The sequence below is a fragment of the Ptiloglossa arizonensis genome, chromosome 2 (genome assembly GCF_051014685.1).
Source record: "Ptiloglossa arizonensis isolate GNS036 chromosome 2, iyPtiAriz1_principal, whole genome shotgun sequence".
NCBI classification, from domain to species: domain Eukaryota; kingdom Metazoa; phylum Arthropoda; class Insecta; order Hymenoptera; family Colletidae; genus Ptiloglossa; species Ptiloglossa arizonensis.
In genome coordinates this window covers 22,345,976-22,369,881 of record NC_135049.1, presented here as the reverse complement: position 1 = coordinate 22,369,881, position 23,906 = coordinate 22,345,976, and the positions used below count along the sequence as shown (strand labels likewise).

The following is a 23,906-nucleotide window of genomic DNA, read 5'->3' as shown; positions in this document are numbered from 1 at the left end:
GAAATATCGATTTCGGCAACCCCAATTCTTTCGGGGTTCCGAGCAGTTATTTCATCCGCGTGTAAGACAACGAGGAAGAAAATCGAGCGCGTGGCTAGATACGTCTCCCGGTAATTTTCTAATAAAGAAATCAAAGATGATTAGGCGCTCCCGTGATTTCTATGGTGTTGGGTTCGGTCGCCAGGTGGCGGTAGCGGCCTCACCGTCCGGGGGCCGCCATCTGTCATGGGAGTTGCGCGTTATGAACCGCGAAGCGTGCGTGGAAGTTTCGAAAAAGGGATTCGGATTCGAATGCAGCGAGGTAACTATATAGCCGCCGTGCGGATAAACGCGAGTTAACCTGAAAATGGCCGAATCGTGCGAGTCGGTGGTGTCAAGTGCAGTGACGAGTGTTGTGCCCCACGGACAAACGAAAGTGCCCGAAACGCCGTGCCAGGAGGACGCGGAGACATCCGGCTCCCCAGGTACGTGGGCACCGCTAGAATATCTCGTACCAGTTTGAAACCAGTTTATTCAAACGCGACTGTCGAGCGCGGCCATGCAACAAGTGGCACGGAGCGCTCTTGCATGCCGAACAGGAGCGTATCGCGACGTATAACGAGCCCCCTTGAATTTTGTTCGGTCTCCCGGTATTTTCTACCTAACATGTCGTCGTCGATCACGTGACTCATCGTTGATCTACGCGACTTAATTTCCGCGCGTACGAAGCGTGAAAATTTCGACGGAGTACCGGAGACGTTTGTCATCCGCGTGAATTCGGGTAAATTTTAACCGTGGACCAAACTACTATACGAAACGTGCATTAAGTACGCGACGTTGTTGGAGGACGTTACGGGCTCACGGTCCCCACGGGGATTTGATTTTGATAACGACTTTTTAGTTTTTCTCGACTCTCGCTTATGAATATTTATACGTAATATTTCGTCCCGTTTACGTTCGAGACGTTGGTCGAATTTTTTCGCACGCGAGATTTCGATTCGGGTATCGTTGCAACGTTATCGAAAATGTCGTTTCGTTTTTCTTGGTAGTAAATTTTCGTGAAAATCGTTACGGTTAACGAATTTAATATTACGTTACTGGCGGAAAGATTATTACTAGGCAGGTGGATAAAGGATCGGGTAACGCGTTTTGAATCGGAATAATTATACGTACGTATAAATTCTCGGTGAACGTATCGTGTGTAGCTTCCTTTGTGCAACCTGTACCTTATTTTGGATAATTTCTTCTAAAACCAACGTTTACGTGTAATTAATTTTGTTCACCGTTGCCAATAAGACCGTTGGGACATTCGCGAGTAAAAAATATAACAAGTTCCTATACCGGTTTTATATTATTTATTTTATCTTCGTTTGAGTCACTTTGCCTCGGATTTTATAATTTTCGTGGTGGCGCTGTGAAACGAGAAAGCGTTAAAGCATTATTTACCGTGACACGAAAACACAGTGTTTTTATTGGATATTGTTTTTCTAACTAATCTCGTTACCATTTCCAAGAGAATGATACAGTGACGTTTGAAAACATACTGCATTATCGTTAATTCAACGATTACAGAAGCTTCGTGGACGAGTTTAGTTATCGACGAAAAATGTCACAACGATAAGTTATCTGCGATAATTTTAAAACGATAAATGTTCGATACGCATGATTTATCGCGTATTATCTATTTCTAGTACTCAATCGAGTTTCATTCTTCTCATATACAACGGAAGTGTTAATCATAACCTGTTGCAATTTGTTTTACCATGCACTGGTAAATTATTATTCGCACAAACCTACGGTTTTGCGTAAAATTCGTCTTCGTCGCATAAAATTCAATCGAAGGGCTCGATGTATATTGAAAATAGGTGTATCGTTAATCGATCGTGCGAGGCAGATTTCTTTGCGATTTATTTAAACGTCTATGCTTTTCGTACGCACCTGTTTTTCCATCGTTGCAGTCTGCACGTTTCCTTAGAGAGGCCAGCACAGAATGTAAACAAAATTCGTGCGTTGCAGGTCCAGACCAGCAAAAGGGATCGTATTATTTGATGCGTCACGCGTTTTAAAGGTTAAGATTGTTTTCGAAAATTCACCATTATGTTAGAACCTATTTTAGTGGAAGATAGCACGATTACGAAATTAGTACCATCGTTGGAGGGGATATTAAAAGACTTGAATGAGTATGCTACGTTTCACGATTATTTCGTTGCACTGCTGATTGTATTTTTGGCAGAATCTGGTTTTTATGAGTCTTCGACAGACAGAAGTGATTTGCAATGGTGCGTAATAGTATTCGATTACGTTTGTATTTTACAGTCCTTCGTTCAATTTCTCCTCTTTGTTTTTATGTTTTTTTAAGTTTTGTACGTTATGAAATTTTTGTCACAGTCCACGATTGAGGTCTCTCCGTATCCCAAAACATTGGAAATCGGAAGAGACAGGGATCTATGATATAAGTTTCCAACTAGAAGCTTTCCCCGACGTAAAATGCAAACTGGTTGCAATTCCATCCGGAGACACTTTAATTATTAATTTCTTTCCTCTTATGGAAGAGAAAACAACTTACTGTATCTGTGTTCAAACCCTAATGTACGTTAATCCTTTCTCGAGCGATATTTGCGGGCGATACAGAAACTTAAAAGCAATATCTCACAGGTACGGTAAGGTTTCGAACACGTTAAAACGGTATAGAAACTTTGGTATAGCTTTTAACAGAATTCTTCGATAGGTTTAAAGACGTCCTAGCCACTCCTGTGCGTACAGATGTATTAACCAAAGCTGGATCGATGGGTCCCAGTCTTCAGGGACTTCCGACAGAGTTGAAACACAAAATTCTAAGTATGTTAAACGTGCATGACGTATTACGAATGGCTTGTTGTTCATCCGAATTTAATCGGCTTTGTTCAGAACCACTATTGTGGAGAAAATTGCTGCAGAGGGATTATCCAAGAGAGTACACGAGCTGGATCCCGACCGATAATAATATTCAAAGTACTTATCGTGCTTTAAAACGATCAAGAAAAATCCGATGAACTATGCAGCGAGAGAACTCTTTCAAGTCCACAGAATCCGGTCCGCAGAATTCAGAGCCTGTACTGACATTGAACTAATAAGCTATGGTGGAAACGTTTGATTTGTCACACGGTGCAACAAAGGTTTCAAAGACCCCTTACTTATTTACTTGTACCTAGTACCTATATTTTACAGCGGATTTGAAAGATTGATAAGAAACTATTGTACTGCAAAAACTTGTATTATAACGTTTAAGTGTTATAAAATTTATTACGGAAGATCGAACATTGTTAGAAAATAATATACCTCTACCAATCTCTCTTTCCTACTTCCATTATCACCTTTAACGCTCTAAAATATGCGTATTCGACTTTTTACCGGGCAAGATATTTTCTCGATTAAATAATTCATGAAACACACTTGTAATATCCGCGGATTTTTTTTATAGCGGACGAAACCACGAAGACGGTGGTGACCAGTGAAAACACAGAGACCCAGGAAACCAACACGCGGAGTACCGGCGATACCGGTGAGTGATAACCGAGGCAACAGCTTGATTCTCGCACTGTTGCGTTTCACTTCTGGTGCAGACGTCAGATGGAAGCACACCGGGTGCATTTATCGATTATTGTGTGCAGTAAAAATGAAATTCTACACTGTCTACACGGTAGAAATTATTACGAACCGCGTCCTGAATTTTATCGCGCTCGTTCGAGCTTCGAGTATCGTCGTACGATGGGACAAGTTGTAATTTTTTTTACACAACAACGATAATCGACGCGAATATCACTATCTCATTATGCGACGCAAATTTTTCATTTATCGCGAACATCGTTTATTACACGTGTTTATATTGCACCGATTGTTGACACGCGCATTTCTTCTTAGAATCGTAGAAGAACGGAGAACTACCGAGCACGAAAAATCGATTACTTTTTTCGATTTTTATACAAACCTGTATTTCTTTTTGAGAGAAACACACATTTCATGGAAATTATACACGTAATTTACGATACACTCCAGACACGAGGCGTTAGGATATTGAATAAAGATTCGAGCAATTACCCGCGACATATTTATGTTATTTATTTCAAAGGCATTGTTATACACGTGGATTATATTTTTACAATTCAAATACTTTGATTTCAGTTTTATAACGCGGGAATAAATCTCGTAGGACTTTCTCTTACATATTAAAAATTAATTATCGTAGGATCTCCTGAAATTAAAGAATGTAAATCTTCTAGGAACTTTTAAAAATTCGAACGTAATGCTATTGCACGCGTTTGCGAATGTTTCGCCAAAGAGACACCTAAAGAGTGTACGTCAAATATACGTACGACAATTTCAATCGTGTTCTGCGATAGAAACAGGGGTAATTAAACTCCGCACGCGAATCTGCGAGTTAATTGAAGCTAATTATTCGTATTGACGTCGTTTACGGACGTGCTCGTCGATGGCTCGAATGAATAATAATATAGTTCGCGTTCGAGTATTATCTCTTTCTATTAAACAATCGAGTTTCATTTCTATCGTACCTGACGGAAATATTAACAACGACGAGATACACGGTCGATCGAATATTAAATGCAACTTTTTGTCCAACGATTCGGGCCTCCTCGTAGATCCTACACCATTTGTGTGTCACGTGCAACGTCATCGAATCAGAAACGAATAAAATTGCACCGCTTTTAACAATAACAATTAAAGAATACCGATAAAAGTTCCATCGATATCCCTCGACATGCGTTACGATCGAAATTATTAAACAGAGAAGATAGAAGTAGTCAAAATTCCTTCGATCTTCTCGTTCAATATGAGACAAAATTGGAAGAAACGATACGCAAACCATGGTGTACATTGTATCTGTTTTCTCAGATACGAACAGTCAATCGGGGAGTCAATCGATTAAAAATGGTGGATATATTTTTATATCTAGAACTTCTATCACCATACTTTATTCCTGCTAACATCGCAGAAAGTTGAACAAGAGTACGTTGACGAAAGATGGTAAACTTATTCGCCATTCTTATCGCGCAGTGTTCAAATATAACTCTAGTTGTGTCGAATTGCGACAATAATATTCTAGACGTCGTATTGCGACAATAATATTCAAACGAAATTTCGAAGGTGACTTACCGTTACTTCGACTGCCTTTATTTCGTGTAATCGAATATTTCGTACAAATCGATGTTTTAACCCATTATCGATACTAGGATATTGTTATAATTGTTCAATCTATGGTTCTACAATGATTGTTAACGATTGTGATAAATAAACATCAAGATATTGCAAAATCTACGGTTTCTGTGAACGTTTGTTCCTCTACGCGATTGTTATTAACGTGTACCCATGTTTCCAATATTGATCGAACAATGTGCATCTTATTTATGCATTACAAATGATCAAGCGACTTATAGAAATTGATTTCGACCGAGATTCGAAGTAAAAACGTGTTTCGTAAAGTTTCAAAGCATGGAAAGTAATAATTGTCTACTTAGTACATTAATTTAACATTCGTTTAATTCCGATAATGTACACGATATGCAAATGTGAATCGATAATCGATACTAGCTCTCCCTAACAATGTGTGTTCCATTTCATCAAAAAATTCCTTCGCAAACGAAGAATATTTCATCGAAATGACATTTCAAGCCATTATTCATGTGTTTTTTAAATAAGCAAAGCTTCGTAACACGGAGAATAATAATGATTTATTAGACATATTGGTGTGATGTATGTTTAATTTTCGCAATTTACCCGCCACGTGTAAAATCTATATTTTTCACGTAAAGTTTTGTTTTATTCTTGAACATATGGTTTCTCTTTTAGACGGCAAAAGAAATTTCAGGGACAATAGAATATTTCTCGTATATACATACAGTAAGTAAAATTTTTTATGTACGTGTGTCGCTAAGTTCGTTCCTAAATAGCTAATAATTGCTGTTTTCTTTCTTCGCTCGATACGAATCTAAATAACGAGACAACGAGGGACGTTTTAAACTTTCGTGTGTTGTTTTGTCATTTTTACGTTACAATAGTTAGAGTAGATACTGAGAATACGTGAACAGAACTCGACATTTTTAGTAAGGTAAATATCCTTGGTGAAGAACGCTACGCGCAACGATTACTTCGTTTGTTTGTTGTTTGTACGTTTGGCAGAACACGATTTAATTGTGTTTATTTTACGCGTGAATGCAACATTCGTACCAAACTTTCTACCGGGCACTACGTTCTTACTCCACCGTTTTAATGAAATAATTCGTGAAACCGACTCGTAATAACAACCGATTTTCTTTTTAGCGGAGGAATCGACGAAGACGACAGTGGCCAGCGAAAACGCAGAAACTCAGGAGACCAACACTCGCAGCAACGGTGATACCGGTGAGCGATAATCGAGGCAACAGCTTTACTATTACTCTGTTGCGTTTCACTTCTGGTGCACACGTTAGATGGTAGCACACCGAGTGCAATTATCGATCCGGTCTGCAGTAGAAATGAAAATCTACACCGTCTACACCGTAGAAATGATCACGGTCTACGTCCTGAATATTATCATGTTCGTTCCAACTTCGAGCATTGACGTACAATGGGATAATTCATAATTTTCTGTGTATCGTATCGTTCGTGTTTGCTCATAAACAATAGTCGGCGTACAATGTCAATTTTTTATTATACGATACGAACGAATAATTTATCGCATACATTTCATCGAATGATAAATTTCATCGGTTATTGCACGCGAGTTCTTTCATCGCGGTTCGAGTACGAATTTTTTTCGAGAATCGTGGAAAAACAAAATAGACACTACGGAACATCGATTATCGTCTCGCGACTTCCTTCGATTTTAATACGAAGCCGTAGCATCTCATCGAGAGAACTTTTTTTTTTTATAACCGGCAAAAGAGTCATGAATTTTAATCAACGGATGCTTCCAGCTCGTTGAAACATTTAAAATTTCATTCCGACCGATTCGCCGTGATTGAAACCGTCGATGGAACACCAAACGCAGGGAAATTCTATTCAAAATATTTCACGAACCCCTTCTAAGGGATTAAGTACATCGCGGTAATGATTTCGGGGTGGTCCCGTGAAAAACGATTTTTTTTCCCCATCGTGGTATGATTTCCACGGGACGTGCACTTACGGGCTTCGAGAATACGGAAATCCACGTGATTTATTGTTACCAGCTATTCATTTTCAACTTTCGTGCTTCCCTTGTAGCTAATCCAAGTTTGACACGCCTATCGATCATAATTCGTATTCTGGCCCGATGGGATCCACGTGTCACGGGTATTCTCCCCGTGTAAAATTTAGACATCGAGGAAAAAGCAGATCTGTGTTTCAACAATTACTTTACACGTATATTCAATTCAATATTTCACAATACATCTTGTTACGTACGAGTCGTATATTCCTATTATTTACTCCGGAATTTTTACGCGAGATCGATCTTCATAATTATTCCTAATCATTTTTCTCAGATTGTTTTGTATTCAATTATGTATTCATTCTACGTGACTCGTTTGCCAATAACATTATCTTCGTAGAGAGTAGAATATTCAGAAATTGAAACGACAGGATCTTGAATTTCGCGAGAAACGAATTTTACGTCGCGTTATTTTAAAGAAATGTTTGACAAATATTTTTTCGTCATTCTGCACTTTAATACCCGGCCGATATCTCATATTCCGTGTGCATTATCGTCATTAATCTTGATTCTCCTTCCGCTGCGTTTTTTATCTTCCGAGCTGAATAAATCATTTCGGCACACTGCGTTTGTTAATCACACTGTCACCGGGCGCATTAAAAATCTTTTCGTTCTTTTGCTACGACACTTTTTGCTCCTAGATAGTAGAACATCGTCGAACGACGAAGACGAATTGGCGCGTAATTTTATTCGGACGATATCGGCCGTTTGAACTGTAAATCACAATCAACCGATATCGTAAACAACGTGTTCTTCGAACGATTCAACGTCTTCGATAGACTTAAACATTTCCAACTTCTCCTACCGATCGAAAGATTCATTCTTCTGAAAATATTTCTTAAAATTCTAAAGTCGAATCTCGCCGAATTAAGAGATTAGTTACTTCGGAACTTTTTACAAAAAGTTAGCAATTCGGGTAGAACCTCTCCAAATTAAGACATTAATTTCCCGAAGAGCTTCCGTTAAAATTAGTAAATTCTTCTAGACCGCTTTCGCAGAATTGAAAAATTGATTCTCGTACAATCTTCTCTGAAAATGAAAAAATTAGTTACACCAGAATCTTCTGCTAACAATTGATTCGCACAGAACCTTACAAAAGTTAAACGTTGATTCCCCGTGAAGTTAAAAGTAAAACTTTAATTGTCCCACGTTGGTTCTCCTAGGTAGGATGAACGCCCAAGGAGTTTCCGCGGTAAATGTTTCAATCGTGTTCCGCGATAGGATCGGCGATAATTAAATTTCGCACGCGAATTCACGACTTAATTGTAAGCTAATTATTCGCATCGATATCGTTAACGAACGCACGCGTCGACGGGTAGAAGGAATAATATCGTGTTTCGTGTTTCGAGGTGGAATTCCGTACGTGTTTCGGACACGAGAAGCTGAATGGAAATTCGTGTCTGAAAGCGTTACGAAACGCAAGCTCGGTGTCGTGCCTGATTACGCTCGTTCGTCTTTATTCGATGGTTTTGTGCCAAAAACTTCGCAGTTCGTTAAACCGTAGCGAGCTCGGAGGATATCAGAAGTCCCACTATTTACATCGTTCGCGAAAGAGTACGCGTCGAGGAACGAATTTAAGGAAAACGGTGACGGATATTATTTCCACGCGAGGAACACCGGTGATTAATTTACACGAGTATTTGCATAACAATCGCAATCCGTTTCGAACGGGCGGGCTGAATTTTGACAAACGGGGGAATTTGTAAAAGAAATAAATACGAAATCTGGCACCGGAGCCAGCTCGTGGAGAATACCGCTGCTTTCGTTATTTACGTTCCCGCGAAAGACTTTATCCTACGAACGAACATCAAAGCCGCGTTGAAAAAGAATAGTGTCCATGGTAGCGTAACGCGCGTACAACGATACACGAATTAATCGAACGTATTAATCGTTCGTTTAAAAACCGACTAGGACGCTTTTGTGGATTGTCACGAAATAATTTCGTTTGCTGTATCTTTTAAATTTTGTGAAAATTTGTACGTACGAGTCGCTTCGCTTCACGGCCAGTAATAAACCAGTGTGTGTATATAATTTATACGTTTAAAGACCACAGTTACAGATATTTGAGAGAATAGCTCGTTGCATTCGTTAAATTCGAGGGATTATCCGCATCGCGGGTACAGAGTATTTCTTTCGCAGTATTCCGGATAGTAATATGCAATTTAATGCATTTTATTGGGTTGTTCGGAAAGTCATTTGGTTTTTTTCGGTGAAAATGAAACACGACCTTTTCAGAGTGTACGAACATTTTACTAAATTATATATTCTCCATTTTCACCAAAAAAAAAAGAAAAAAACAAACTAATCCATATAGTTTCGAGATTATTCGTTATATATATTTCTATCTCTATCAGACAAACTCTAAACTGTACATCACGATCCTGGAAATTGTTTCCAAAAGGAGTACGAAATTCAACAGTTTCGAAATATACGACCGCGTCGATTGCCAACTTATTTCGTAAATATCTGCACCGACTTCTATCCAAACCGTCTCAAAACTCCCTCAAATCCCAGCGAACAAGGTTAACCCATCGACGATCCCAAAGATCCCGATTCTTCTCCATCACTGGACCAAAGTTTTCGCGCCGATGAGAAGAACGATGAATTATTCGTGGCGCATCGAAATTAACGCGACACGCACTCTCTCGCATCCCTAAACCTAAAATCGACTCTGCTGGCGATTCGTACGCGCGAACTCGATCCCGTACAATCGACGAGCCCCCCTCCCCGGAGCGAAGGTAGTTAACGCGGGAAATTAGGGCGAACCGCCCCGTAAGGTCGGATAGGGAAGTGGGTCATGGCAGGTGGTGGGTTTCCGGGGGAGGGGGTTCGTCGGGAAGGAGTGAACTTTTGAAAAATCGACCGCTAAAACGGTCTATCTCCCGGTGATGTACCCTCCTCGAGATCTCGAACGGACAGCGCGAACGTCCCACCTCAGCAGCCGGGTCTTTTCATTCGTCTCTCTGCGTCCGTTGGTCCCGATTAGGTCGTCTTCGCGCTCGCGGCGGGTGCGCACCGTTGGTGGAAAAGTAGGCGAAAGTATCTACCGCGAGTGGGTGGACCAGGACCACCTTCCACGACGAGTAGTTACCGAATCGGAGTCTCGGTGCAAGGGCCGCGACTCGTGGACGGTTGGACGTCGTCGTCGAGGACGACGAGTCGCTGGTGGCAAGAGACGCGCAACTAGGGGGGCAGAGAGCTCGAGAGTTCCGGAATCGGGACTCGGTTCGACGGTTAGCTAGTGTGCGCTAGTACGTCGTATGCGTATTTCGAAGCCCGGTAGCGGGCTCAAGCTTGCGCCGTTTGGTCTTGTCGCGTCTCGCTCGCTCCTCCGCACGGTTGGACCGTTCCACCCTCGCTCTCTCCCACCCCCGAGTCTCTTACCCTCTCGCTCGAGCGCGAGCGGTGTCGGCGTTCTCTGTTCTCCGGGTTGCTCCCTGGTTCTCTCTCATCCCCAGTGCGCGCATCGAACCCGTCCTGGACGAAAGTCCTTCCCGCTCCGTCGCGCATAGGACGCACGTTTCTTCCCGTGGGTCCTCCTCCGTGGGTGCGTGGATCGGTCCCCCCTTGGTCACCGCGAGGATACGCGTACTTTCGGTGGTTCCTCCTCGTTTACTCCTCTACCCCCGTATCCCGCACACGTCCCACGGTTGTGAACCGATTTTTCCCCTCGAGGTGCGCGGATCATTCGCGATCGGACGTTGCGTCCGCGCGCGCGGCGTCACTCGCGATCGAGCGGCTGGATCGAGAGCCGAGGAACGATCGAAACGGTTAAACGCGGGTTCCATCGGGCCACGGTTCCAGTGCGGGTACGTTTTTCGGTGAACGCGATCGGTGTTCCGTGACACGACACATCTAGTACTCGGAATACACGGTCTGTGCGATGATCAGTGGACACCGAAGACGGGAAACATCCGAGTCCGTTTTCGCCCCGAGGATGGAAATCGAAGGGTAAATACCATTGTGACGAAACTCGAGACTCGAGTTGGGTGTTCGGAGCTACGAGGACTCTGTATGGCGATTTTTCGAACTGTTTCGAGCGACGCTGCATCCGGTGACGGGACGTGGATGGTAAATACGTCGAGCACTGTGACGAAAGTCGAGACATCGGTACTTCCGTGTTCCGATCTGTCGGGGTATCTCGCGAGTCCATTTTGGAAACCAACGGAGTTTCGTTACGAGTGACCGTTCACTGTGTACGAAGACAAGAAGCGAACGGTAAATATCGCTACGACGAAAATCGAGACATCGGTACTCGTAGGGTTTCAAACGGATGTTCGGGACTACGAGGACTCCGTATCTTGTCTGTTTGAGAGCCGTTCGGGCGACGTAGCGATCCGAATTCAAAGACAAGAAGCGAACGGTAAATAACCAGCTCTGTGACGAGAGTCGAGACATTGTGTAGGACTTGGGCTAGGTATTTCAGTCTGCGAGGATTCTGTGAAGCGAGTCGTCTTTGGGAACGTTTCGAGCGACGATCCATCGAATCTGCGGACAGGAAGTAGATGGTAAACAGCGTCTATCGTTGTTTTCCACGGAATCGTGACAAAAATCGGTGTTCGTAGAACTTGGACTGGGTCTTTCAGTCCGTGAGGACTTTTGGGAAGCATTTCGAGCGACGATTCACCGAATTCGAAGACAGGGAGTGCACGGTAAATAAGTCGATCTCTATCTTGCGCGGGATTGTGATTCGAATTCGAAAGAAAGTCGAGATATCGCTACTCGTAGAACTCTGATCGTGCGTCGGTTTTTGCAGAAGGACTCGGTAGATTGTTTCGTTTCGTGGAACGAATCGAGTTCCGTTTTCAGCGATAGGTCCTCTCGGAATTCGAAGACAAGAGGTACAAGGGAAATACGTTGATCGCGATCTTGCGCAGGAATGCAAATTCGGATTCGAACGAAACTCGAGGTATCGGTACACGTAGAATTCGGTCTGTCTATTCGAAAACGAGAAATCCTCCGAGTTGATTTTACGAACGATTAGGATTTCGTTTTAGACGATGGTCCCCCTCGTCTTCGGTAAGATAAACGACGAGAGTTGTGTTTCGATATTTTTCGTACAGAATTTTTCTGACTTTTAACGAAGAAGCAATTATCGAGATAATTACCGAAATACATAATTCAATGTTTATTGGAAATAATAATTTTGTTCGTTTATACCGTAACGGATGAATTAATCGAGATTGCGTCGACGCAGTGCAGAAGATATTTGGGTGGAATCTTCGTAGAAAAATAAATACATCGCGTCGAAAATTTAATAAAAGGTGAATCGGCTAAATTAGTAGCCGGGAAACGGCGTAAAAGGGAATGTTTACTATAAATAGTAAACTATTGACATTCAGTACGTAACGGACGAATCAAACGATAGGATGTTGACGCAGTGCAGAAGGTGCCCGAGCGAATTCTTTTCGAAAAAATTGAGTATACCGAGCGTGAAACTTTTACGAAAGGTAACGTTTAGTATAAACGGTAACTCTTTGCGTTTCGAATCCAATGGATGAATTATACGATGTTGACGCAGTGCAGAAGGAGCTTGGGCGAGTTCTTCTCGCGAAAATAAACGTATCGTTTATTTGATAAAAGAGACCTCGAAAAATTATTAGACGGAACATGTATCGTGTAACGTATGGAAACGAACAGCTGAGTTCTAGCACGAATCGCGAATCGTATCGGCTCGGATATTACAGTCTCGGGAGCACTGGAGAACAAATTGCTCGACGTTGTCCAAATTCTTCTCGCGAGTTGCAACCCTTCTCGATCCAGAAGTCATTTTTCCAGCTCCCATCTGTGACGCGATGGTCCACGATCGCGTGTAAATTGTTTCGTTTCTCGTCCAAGGTTTGGAAAACGGAAAAATACTCGAATAAACGTTGCGTCCCGGTTTTATCACCGCGTGTGAAACGTTTCACCAGCTCGCGGAACGCGAGGATTCGCGTGGGCGCACGAGAGTCGCGTAAAAATCGTATCGAGGATTCATCGCCCGCGGCCGTGTCGATTTCAATTTTTCCTCGCGGGTGACGCGGCAATAACGCGAGCCGATTCCAATTCGTGAATTGGGAAACGAGCGCACGGCTACGAAACGGTTCAAGGGGCAGCGAGATTCGAAACGAGCGAGGACACGGGAGCGCGAAACGGGACTCGAGTTCGTTATTAGGGATGGTTCTACCGATTTATATAAGAGAGGTTGGCCCTCCACCGACAAAGGCGCAGTTCAATCTCCCGTCGAGTCCCTTCCATCCCTCCGGCGATCGATCAACCCCGCGAGGACCGACGTATTAATAGCCGTGGTATAAATTTACGCGTGCAGAAGCGGCCAAGCGTCGCGACGCGAAGACAGTTCCTTTTTCCTCTTGTTTTTCTACGTCGATCGATACCGCAAATTTTTTTTTTTCCTTCCCTTTTTTTTCTCTCGACGCAACTCACCGGCGGAGGATGTTCGTCGTTTAAGTCTCGATTCGAAGATGGAAATTCCACGGGAGTATTTGTTTTGTTTTCTTTTGTTTCGATTGGTTTTGTTTTGTTCCGTTTTCGATTCTTACGACACGAAAGCGCGACGCAGTTACGAAAATACCGGTAACGCTTCTGGTGTTGCAATAAAGATACAATTTATCTTGCTTTACGAAGTTTTTTGTTTATTTGCTTTTTTTTCGGGACCGAATAAACTGCATCGTCGAAAGTATGGAAAAATATTCGATATCCTCGGGCAGTTCGCAATATACGATCGTGGTTCTTTTTTCTTTTTTTTTTTTTTTTTTTCTTTCCGCTCGAATTTTTCCGAACCGCGCCTCGTCGATGTGGATTTTTTTTTGGTCACCGGCCACGTGTTCCCGAACGAGGCCAAAGTGGGGAGAAACGTATACGCGACGACGAAACGTATCGTGGATGATAAAAAGGAAAGTTCCCTGAATTTCTCTCGAACCCTTTTTAAAATTCAAACTCGATCCCACGACCGTGAGCCCTGCCGGGAACGCGGCAGGCGAACGGAAGTGTATTCGACGAAGGAAAAATTTGACAAAATTCACGGAATTTTTCTCGAGCTTTTCTAAAACACGCTCCATAGCTGTGAATCTCACCTGGAACTCGAAAATCAAACTGGAACCCTCCTCCAATTTCCTAACCATCGTTTCTTAATCAATAATAACGAATTTTTCGTCAACGACAAATCAAGGAGAAACGTGCGTGCAATTTGTCGACAAAGTACATATAATATCAAAGAAAATCATTTTTCAATTGAAAAATTCAATTCGAAACTTCTCTCAAATACGAAAAGCGAACCGGAATCGTGCTCGAAATTCCCAACCGTTTCAAAATTTCGACGTAATAAGATCGCAACTGCGTGGCTTCCCGTGTAACGATTCGCTCGATTTACAGTCAAAGCGTAGGCGGAAACTTGTACGGTCGGAACTCGTTTGGGTAAACTCGCGACACTCGAAACGACATCGGTACCGAATTTCCCGTACGTATATATTCCAAAGTATGCCGCCTTTAATACGGAAACGTGTGCACGCGCAACTTGTCCCACGAGCGATTAAAACGGGTTACATAAACTGCCGGTTATCGAATTACAGAGATTGCGGTGCCCGGATAGCGATGTTACACGTAAACGCTTTATGCCCGTGGTTCGTTCTATCGCGTTTAACGGTAGGATCCGAATCTCCCGTAACGTAATTGAGATCGCTCCTTTGTTTCCCTCTTGGGAAACGGCTCGAAAATCATACCAGATAAGCTTAATTAGTTTCCATCCCTTAATAAATCGGCGGGCAGAGATCCACGCGGGGAGCAAATTTCTCCAGCGCGATCGCGGATAAATAAATTACAGCGTTTAACCGTCGATACGAAGGATCGCTGGACGAAAATGAAGCGTTCCTGGCTCGGATACCGTGTTGGGTAATCGTTCGTAGCATCGCTGCGAGTCCGCGAACGCGATGGAAAACGAAATAACCGCTTCGTTGGCATTTACTATATGGAGACGAAAGTTTCCGTTACCTTTCGAGAAACGCGATCGTCGCGATCGTCATTGCGCTTCGGGCTCATACTTTTCGATTCACCGATTGCGATCCAAAATCGCAGAGGATACCGACGAATCGAAAGTTCACCCGGAGATACGAGAGAACGCGACGAGGTAACGAAAGTGTCGATAATTACGGTCATCCTCGGAATTAGGTGCACTCGATCGACTCGTTAGCGCGGAGGATGACGACGAGTCGTTCTCGTTCGGTGCGAGGACACGGAGCGTTCGAAGTAGAGGATCGATGTCTCGACCTTCGCTCGCGAACAAAAGGGACCCGGTTCGGTGGCAATCTGAGACCTCGGTCGACGATAACCATTAATCGTTCCATCGTTTATCCTCAGTGCGCCGAAGTAGGGGTGTTCGCTAAGGGGTTCTAACGTCCGAAGAAGAATGTCGGTGTTCCCAGCGGTGAGAATCAAAGCCGGTGATACTTTCGACGAATGGTCGCAGTGATAACGGTGAACCCTCGATACGGAAAGTTCGGTGCAATGGCGAACGAATGCCGGTGAGAGGTGAACGGTTCCTTCGTGTTCACGTGGAAAAGTGGACGAAAGGTGCGAACCTACGTTTCGAAGTTCACCTCGTCGGAGAACTCACCGTGGTGAGGGGAAACGGGTCAATCTGTCGCTCTCCGAGGTGGTGAGCCTGCTGGGCCTCGCCGACGACGACGAGGTCCTCGCCGGCACGTCCGAGGAAAACCGGAAGCGAGCCCTGTGGCAGTTCTATTCCACGGGGATGCTCACGCACAGTCACAGCGACGGGGAGTTTCCGATTTATTCCCAAGGTGAGTTATCGGGACCCGAGGGCCTGTCCGCGAGTACTCTGCATGAATCGATTTAGGCTCTAGGTATGCCTAGTGTTTCCAGAATGGAGAATTCTCGAGACGGGAGAATATTTGAACGTTAACGGTGAACGACCGCACTTGGCAAAGAATAGTTGCGATCCGTCGATTTTAGACCATTTTAGTTACGAATTTGTGCGTTTAGAAAGTTATGCGTGCAGAAAGTGTCTCAAGCTTTTCTTTTCGATTTATTCCCAGCATGCTCGAGTCGTATGCACGAATTAATTTAAACGTTTAGATTTAGATATTTATTTCTAGGAATAGAACATTCTTGACGCTGTAGAGACGTGATAGAATTTTTGCGGAGTATAGAAGTTACGAACGAACAACTGGCTGTACAGCGACGGACAACCAAACCTTTGTCATCTGATCCAGTTTTGGTTCGAGTTGTATATTTTTTAAGCGTTTATTTTGCATTTATTCCCAGGGCGAGCTATCGGAACCCGTGGGGATGTCTATTGACTATAAACGTTAAAAATTGATGATTGTGAACGTAGCAAGAAACAGTGTCGTCCGATCTCCGTTTTAGTTTGCGTTCTACATTTTCGAATCCTTCATTTTGGAGCCTCGAAAAAGAAATTGAGAAATCGCGCAAATGTATTCCCTTTACGAATGATCCGCTGAACTATTATGCATTTCCACTTTAGCGAGTGAAATTTTGACTTCACGAACAACGATATACACGACGCTACGTACAATTTGAAGTTACTAAGGACAAAGCGTTGTTCGAGAGATATTTTTCAGTAATTATTTTACAGCGACGAAGAACACGGTTCGTTCGTGTTTGTTGTCTATTCGTCGCAACTTTCGTATTTTTCCTCGTTTTTATTTGAAATTTTCAGTATCCTTTCGAGCAAGCGGGTGCAAGGTTCGGTAAAAAATGACAGCAATTAACGAAGAATTATAAAGAACGCGTTACGGAGTGGAGGTCGGTCGAAGCAACGAGACAATTTTCCATTGTCGTTTATACGACGGAAAGGTAGCGAAAGATGGTTCGTGTGTCCCGAATTTCTTTCGCATTTCGACGTTCTCGTTTGTCGAGGAAAAGTACTTGAATTTCGTAACGGTGCTTCAAATTCGCCGCTCCGTTCTTCAATTTAGGTTTTTCGTAATTGTTTCCGGAACGGAGCCAGGACCGGGACAAAAAAAAACGAGGTGAAAAATATCGCGGATTATAGGAATTACAATATCGGATAAAAGTTGAATATTTATTAAACGGTGGAAACTCTCGGCGTAATTCGAAGCCCGTGAAAATTTTTACGGTTTTATTTTGCTTAAATTGTTCGTAATTCGTTCACGATTATACACGAGAGAAATAACGAACTGGTCTACGAGCCGTTGAAATTCTAATAAAATTTAACCTTTCCAACGAGTTCCTCCGAGTCTTTTTCGACCAATCGCGCTTCGAACGATACACAGTTATTTGAATAATCGAAGCCGTTACGGTAAACGCGACTTTGAGCGTACGAACGAACGTAAGAACGCTTGTGTGTGCGCTTCGACGACGTTCGATAGCCATCGCTACCTTCTCTGTTTTCCGGATTGACCGCGAGCGAGCACGCTCGCGATACAAACAAAGTTGCTCGAACAGGTTCGGACAGGTTCGAACGTGTTTCGTCCGGACATCTCGCTCAGTAATAAAGAGTCGTTCGAGCGGAGCGGTTCGTTGTCGATCCAGTGCGTAACATCCAGGTGCATTTAAAAATGTACGATGAGAAGCTGTCGGAATGCGTAAGAAAATGCAGTCTTCTGTACGACCTGTCGCACGAAACCTATACGAACACGAAGTACAAGGGAAGAACATGGATAGAAATAGGCGAAGAACTGAAACAATCAGGTATATTCTTACTTTTATCGAAAAATAATGAGTAACCTTAAAAATAATAAGCAATGTTTCTTAATCATCTCTCCGATATTAAAACTTTCGCTGGTATATTTCCCACTACGGATTCTAATTCCAAAAACGATTTTTCCATACAAAACAAAACTATAAAGTGCACAAGACGCGATTATAAGATATTCGATCTAAAATGATCAATTTCTACAATATTCCCCGCTCTAAATGTATCGACTCAATTAACGCCCCGTACAAAGGAAAAAGGCCACGAACGAAAGGACGTGTACGAAATATCGCGCCGTTCTGCCAAGTTTCTTGCAAACGTTTCTCCAGTTACGATTTAAAACGGTGTAAACTGTTATACAATCCCTCGTCGGTTCCTTCCCCGGGTCTTTCTCGTCGGAAACGCTCGAGATTCCCTGATACGCCTCGATCGAATTAAAATTAGGCCAACCGGTGACCCACAAACACGGCCGGCATTAATACCGATAAACTCATTAGGATCGGTGCGACCGGATGACCCGGTAGACTAACGACGGGAACTCGAGGTGTCCTTCGCGAGCCTCCGATTCCCTGAATCGTGACGAGTTTCTCGCAACACCGTGCAGCAGGAGATTAATTGAAAAGGCGAGCGCCGGGATCGTGGATGGTAAGAGGGTCGGTTCTGGGGGGGTTGGAAAAATAAAATCGAGCAACGGCAATTTCGCTGCGGAACGCTCCGCGTCGGGAGACACTGCCAAATTTGCTCCGCTCCAAATGCGTGCACCAGCTCGCCGCGACGCGGCAAAAATCCAGCTTTCCGCGGTCTACGAAAATTTACGTCACGGCGGTATGCATGCAACGACGCGGGTTGCCGCAACCGTTTCCTGCATCCTTCCCTCGTCTTTCCAACGAGGCATCCTCGAGACGCGCAGAGGATGCGGCTGCGTAATCAATTTTTACACACGGCTTTTTAATTGAGCCGCTTTGCGCAACGGAAAATTCACGGCTAATTGAATTGCCACCGCTACGCCGCGCGATGCTTGCATCATCCGCCTCTACGGTATTGTCGGTGGAGGTGCGTCGGACCTTGACAATATCGGGTGACCGATAGTGTCATTTTCGGGGGAAACGATCGAGTCGGGTTTCCGAAAATTTCGAGATTCTCCGTGGAATCGAGACTCGACACGATGTTTCGAGTTTTCGCGCACGATTAGCGCAAGATTCGTGGTCAATAAGGTTGGAAAATTGCATCTGGTGGTTTCCGTTACGTTGTAACTCGGGAAAAGCGTAATAGATGGATTGTGCTCAAAATTGAAGTTTATATTTCGGGTTTGTATTAGAGATAGAATTGGAAAATCGTGCCGAAAAATTAATCTGCGAGAATCGTAATTAAATGAACGTGTATCGTGCGTCGTTACGATGGATAATTAAAATTTGTATACGCGCGCAGGGCGAGTCCGAAGTCCTGTCGCAGAATTCGTAGACGTGTTTTACATTTCGTTAACAAGGCGGTTTTAATAAACGAACGTCTGGAAACCGTTTGCTTTTGAGATACACTCGCTTTAACCTCACAATTTACATAGGAAATGGAACGAATGTGGAACTTTCTTGTTAGCTTTGAGGTGTACAATACACCTGTGAATCTTGTAACAGGGCTTTGAACTCGTCCTGCGCGTCTTCCTTTAAAATACGATCGGATATCGAAGAATATTTTCCTTGCACTTGGGTCGTCTTTTTTTTTTACGCATCCAGAGATATTTGAAATAATTATTTAACCGACGTGTATCTCAAATATTTCAAACATTCCGTTTCTTTTCATCCAGTCATTACCGATCCCCTCTGCTTTCATATTTTCTACTTTCGTTTCTCGTTCAATGTAATCTTTTTGCTCTCACAATTTTTCTTCTCTAGATATTTCTACTTTTAATTTTACATTTCGCATTTAACAAGAATACCTTGTTCACATCTAAATACTTTCCTTATTCGTCCCATTGCGTTACAAAATTAGAAATTCGAGTTCCGTAAAGTCGGGACGTTTTTGCACCGGAGACTTTGCACGGTCGATAATTAACTCTATCTCTATAAACTGTCGCTACGATCTAGAGAAAAAAAAGCACGCAGCGCGAGATACAACGCGAAATGGTTGCGCAGGAAGCGTGTAAAATTTCGGAGCACGCACGTTGTCGCGGTGACGCGCGGAAAAGCAATTCTCTCCTTTTTGCGCGACACCCTCAACGTGTCGGCTATTGCTCTTTGTCGCGGTGTAACGGTGTTGGATCCATCGAAAGAAGTTGATTTATGGCGGAAGAATTCGCCGTACCGCGCATAGAAGTATGAGAAAAGTTGTGCGCGACTTGCACCGTCCCGGTGGTCGATAAATCGCACGGCAGGCCCGGTCAGGCCGAAAAGAAAAGCAATTTGCATTTCGTCTTCCGCGTCGTTTCGTTCTTGGCAGCTGTTGGGGACGTTGAGCGAGCAAAGTTGCCCGCGAGTACGTCGATCGGTAACCGTGTACCCGATCCGGTGTATTCGAGAACCAACCTGGTTCGTTCGGGACACAGTAGAGTCGCCTTCGTAAATTGAAAAAAAAAAGAAAATCGATCTTTTTCTCCCGCGTAGGAAACGATGAACGTTTACAAGTACGACGCGAGTCACCGGCCCTATTCCCGACGAATTAACCTCGGTCCCCGTGGAAACTTTTTTAATATCTTGAAATTTCTGCGGTGCCCACCACCGCGCCAGGACGCGAAAGTCTTTTGTAATTACTCAATTAAACGACGGTGCAGCCAGAGGCTGTTAAAAATTCAGTTAATTAGCCGTCCGGCTGCTGTCCAGGAGATTTTTGCAAAAACGCCCTCGAGGTTCGCGGAAACTTCGACGATGGAGATTTCCTCGACGTAGGAGGGAAACGAACGCGCGAAACGGCGTTACGGTTGTCCCGTGCGACGACGTCGACGACGACGACGAACGACTTAATTTCCACGTGACGTCAGACGAACGGAGAGCTGTTATCTCGCGCGAAATTCGTCTTCGTTGGTCGGGCGCGCGGACGGAAAATTCGGTTCGCGTGGAACGTTACGGGAATCGGGCCCGATCCGCGTTTCTATGGGGAATTTCATTAGACGCGCACCGTGAAACGTTGATTCACGCCCGACGCGACGTTACGATGCACCGAACGTCTTCGTTAACGACGATTTCCTTGCCACGTTCCTTACGATTCTCCTCCGCTCGATGTAACCGAATCTGCTGATCTCTCGAGTTAGGGAGAACTACGGTTCATTCCCTCTTCGAGATAATTGATAACGTTATTAGTTGCTCTCGACTCCTCGAGTTTACGCGTCTCTGTGCCCGACGGGATCGTTTAGGCTCCTACGAACGTGTTTCCCTCGGCTCGGTATTACGTACCGTGAAAAGTTGGCGAACTGTCACTCGATTCGAACAATTTTTAACTCAATAGCGGATTTTCCGCACTCGTAGGTAGTCAATCGTTGTCTGCATATACCAGACGGTGAAGTTTTCGTCGCAAGACATTCGTGAGTAATTTTTGAACGGTCTAACCGAGTCGTTATAATTTTTCTATTATTTTTCTATCCAGCACTGTATCCTAAATTTATGTTTCTTCCGTCATCGTTTCATTCCTTTTCGAAAATGTTAAACGAATCCGACCGAAAATGGCTCTACAAGCTGTACGTTTATTTTCTAAACGGCTTCTATCTAAAATGTGTCCTATCTGTCTACAAAGACCCAGATTCCTTCACCTCCTCATTTCCACTGTAACGGAAACGAAATCGGTCGTTTGCAATCCTTGAGAAAATTCCGCGAAATGGAGGGTGTTCACAGGATCGCGCCAAGGAACGATAAGCAGTTTAGGTAGTCGAACGATTCGATAAAAATTGCCCTCGAGCGATCGGTTGATTTTCTACCGATCTCGACACTCGGATGTACAGTATCTCGGATGTATCGTCGCGTATGTAGGCTAATGCTCAAGTTGGCCGCGATTCGCGATGGTTATCGATAAAGATCCTTTTCGATACGAGGATTGTGTAATTAACGAACCCAAATGTCCCGAACTGGCGAAGACACCGACCCCCGTGTCGTTCGGCGTCAGTGACTGCGAAAAGGTAACCGAAGAAACGATCCGATGCAGGGGAGCGTTGGTTTCGACGTCGGGAATTCGCGAAAGAGCTCGAGGCTGGTCCAAATTAGCGGTTTCGCGAGGCGAGGCGACCGCTTCACCGGAAGGGAGATTAATCCGATTTGCATGTAATCGGTGTGTAACCCGTGCGATGAATATTCAAAGCACACATCGTAGCGTCTTACTTTATCGGCGAGATGCCGTGGTGTCGGGATACTGCGCGTCCCCGTGTGTTTATACACGCTCGTGGTTGTCGCGCGTGATCGTGGGCTACCGTCGTTACTATCGTTGCTTCGATGTCGCATTGTTGGCGTCTTCGAGGAGCGAGTAACCCCGTTCCGGGGCGGAATCGATGCCTCCCGCGTGAACGAATGACGAAGGTGGACGTGATCGCGCGATGGAAACGGGACAGGTAGCCCGCGAGAAGTGGAACGCTTGGAACTGCTGGAGTGTTTGGTAAACGATCGTGGCAAACGTCGATGTTTCCATTGCCTTTTACAATTCCAGAGTTTCTCGTTTACCGCGTTCGGACGTCACTCGTGTACACGGTAAGAGAGTTTGCGAGTTTTTAGTTCGGGATGTCCGAAATGTATCACCGGCGCGAATACTTTTGTGCATCACGTGCTCGAGAAGAATGCTTCCGAGACCCCTGCTCCTGGGGTCTAGACGCGAGCTGGCGACTTTCTGCGCTCACGAAAAGAATTAACGCACCCCAGCGGTATTCTTCTCGAGCGCCGACACGGTACGCCCGGCGCGGGGACGTATCGCTTCGACAGAATCAATTATTCGTGTCCGAAAAAATTCTCCTAGCTGGACGAAATACACACGAATGTACACGGGAATTTTGAAATCGACACTGTGGTTTTCTCGGAATAGAAATTCAAACGTCGTCAAACATTTAGAGCCCTAAAAGTAAACCTTGCGTATTTACATTTGTCACGCATACTGTACCTTCTCCCGACAATTATTAATACTCGAAAAAATTCACACAACCGGGAAAACTGTACACGAACGTACGTACGAATTTCAAAAAAGACAGGTACCGTGGTTTCCTCGGCGAAAAATCTCAAACATCGTCCGACGTTTCCAACTCGCAACAACCGGATCGCTCCAGTGACCCGATATTTCGTCGATCGTACGATCCGTGCGAATGGTGCGTCCTGTACGTTAAACGCTCACCTCCGCCCGTTATTTCCGTCGAAACGAGAACGAGAGTGCGGAACGGTGAAAAAGTGTGACACTCGTCGCGAGAGGGACGAAAAACTGGTCGGTCGCGGAACGGGGCCGGGGTGAGTATACATATAATTTCCAAGCGTCGACAACGACGACGATGACGACGAGGATTAAAAGGGGAGAAGCGGGCACAGCCTCGTTCGTTTTCCGTGGTGTCCCGTTTGGACGATACGGCGATGGAGCCTCTCTTGAAGAAAGCTCATCCTCTTAGTAGCCCGTTAAATATTCACGAGAATCCCCGTTTGAGCGTGCGTTACCGAGCCGACGGGTTTTGCGGGACCTAGGAGGCTCCTGGGTTCATCTGGGCGCCGTAGCTACAAGCCCCTCGAGAGCCAGCTGCTTTTCCTTCTACGACGAACGTCGAGACAAAGGACTCGTTAAGATTTCCTCCTTGGGGAATTACTGGGCTCGCGATTAAAAGGGCAGCTCGGTTTCGTTAAACCTTCAACTGCAGCCGCTCGTTGATTCGTCTGTGTTACTCCCGTTTGATCCACTGTTGGCGAGGCGAGACGAGGCGAGGCGAGGCGAGGCGAAGCATTCTCCTCCGCGAACACGGTTGCACAATGGTCTTTGCTTTTTACCGTCGCGGCGCAACGAGAGACAATTGGTCGCTCTAATCGTTTCGAGTTGCGTGGACTCGACGAGTGTTTGCGTCGGACGATCGTC

The 23,906-nt window shown here is 44.4% G+C and overlaps 1 protein-coding gene across 3 annotated transcripts; it reads left to right on the top strand.

Annotated features, from left to right (window-relative positions):
- Positions 1-1,495: 1,495 nt before the first annotated feature.
- On the top strand, positions 1,496-3,271 carry LOC143155173 (F-box only protein 7). Of its 3 annotated transcripts, none has more exons than XM_076327609.1 (4): positions 1,496-1,909; positions 1,996-2,258; positions 2,368-2,634; positions 2,708-3,271. In XM_076327609.1, the coding sequence occupies exons 2-4, from the start codon at positions 2,077-2,079 to the stop codon at positions 3,009-3,011; spliced, it is 753 nt and encodes a 250-aa protein (XP_076183724.1). In that variant the 5' UTR covers positions 1,496-1,909; positions 1,996-2,076; the 3' UTR covers positions 3,012-3,271. The 3 variants fall into 3 exon arrangements, with proteins under 3 accessions (XP_076183724.1, XP_076183721.1, XP_076183725.1); XM_076327610.1 differs by having other exon boundaries at positions 1,501-2,258; positions 2,708-2,817; positions 2,887-3,271; XM_076327606.1 differs by having other exon boundaries at positions 1,496-2,258.
- The last annotated feature ends 20,635 nt before the right edge of the window (positions 3,272-23,906 follow it).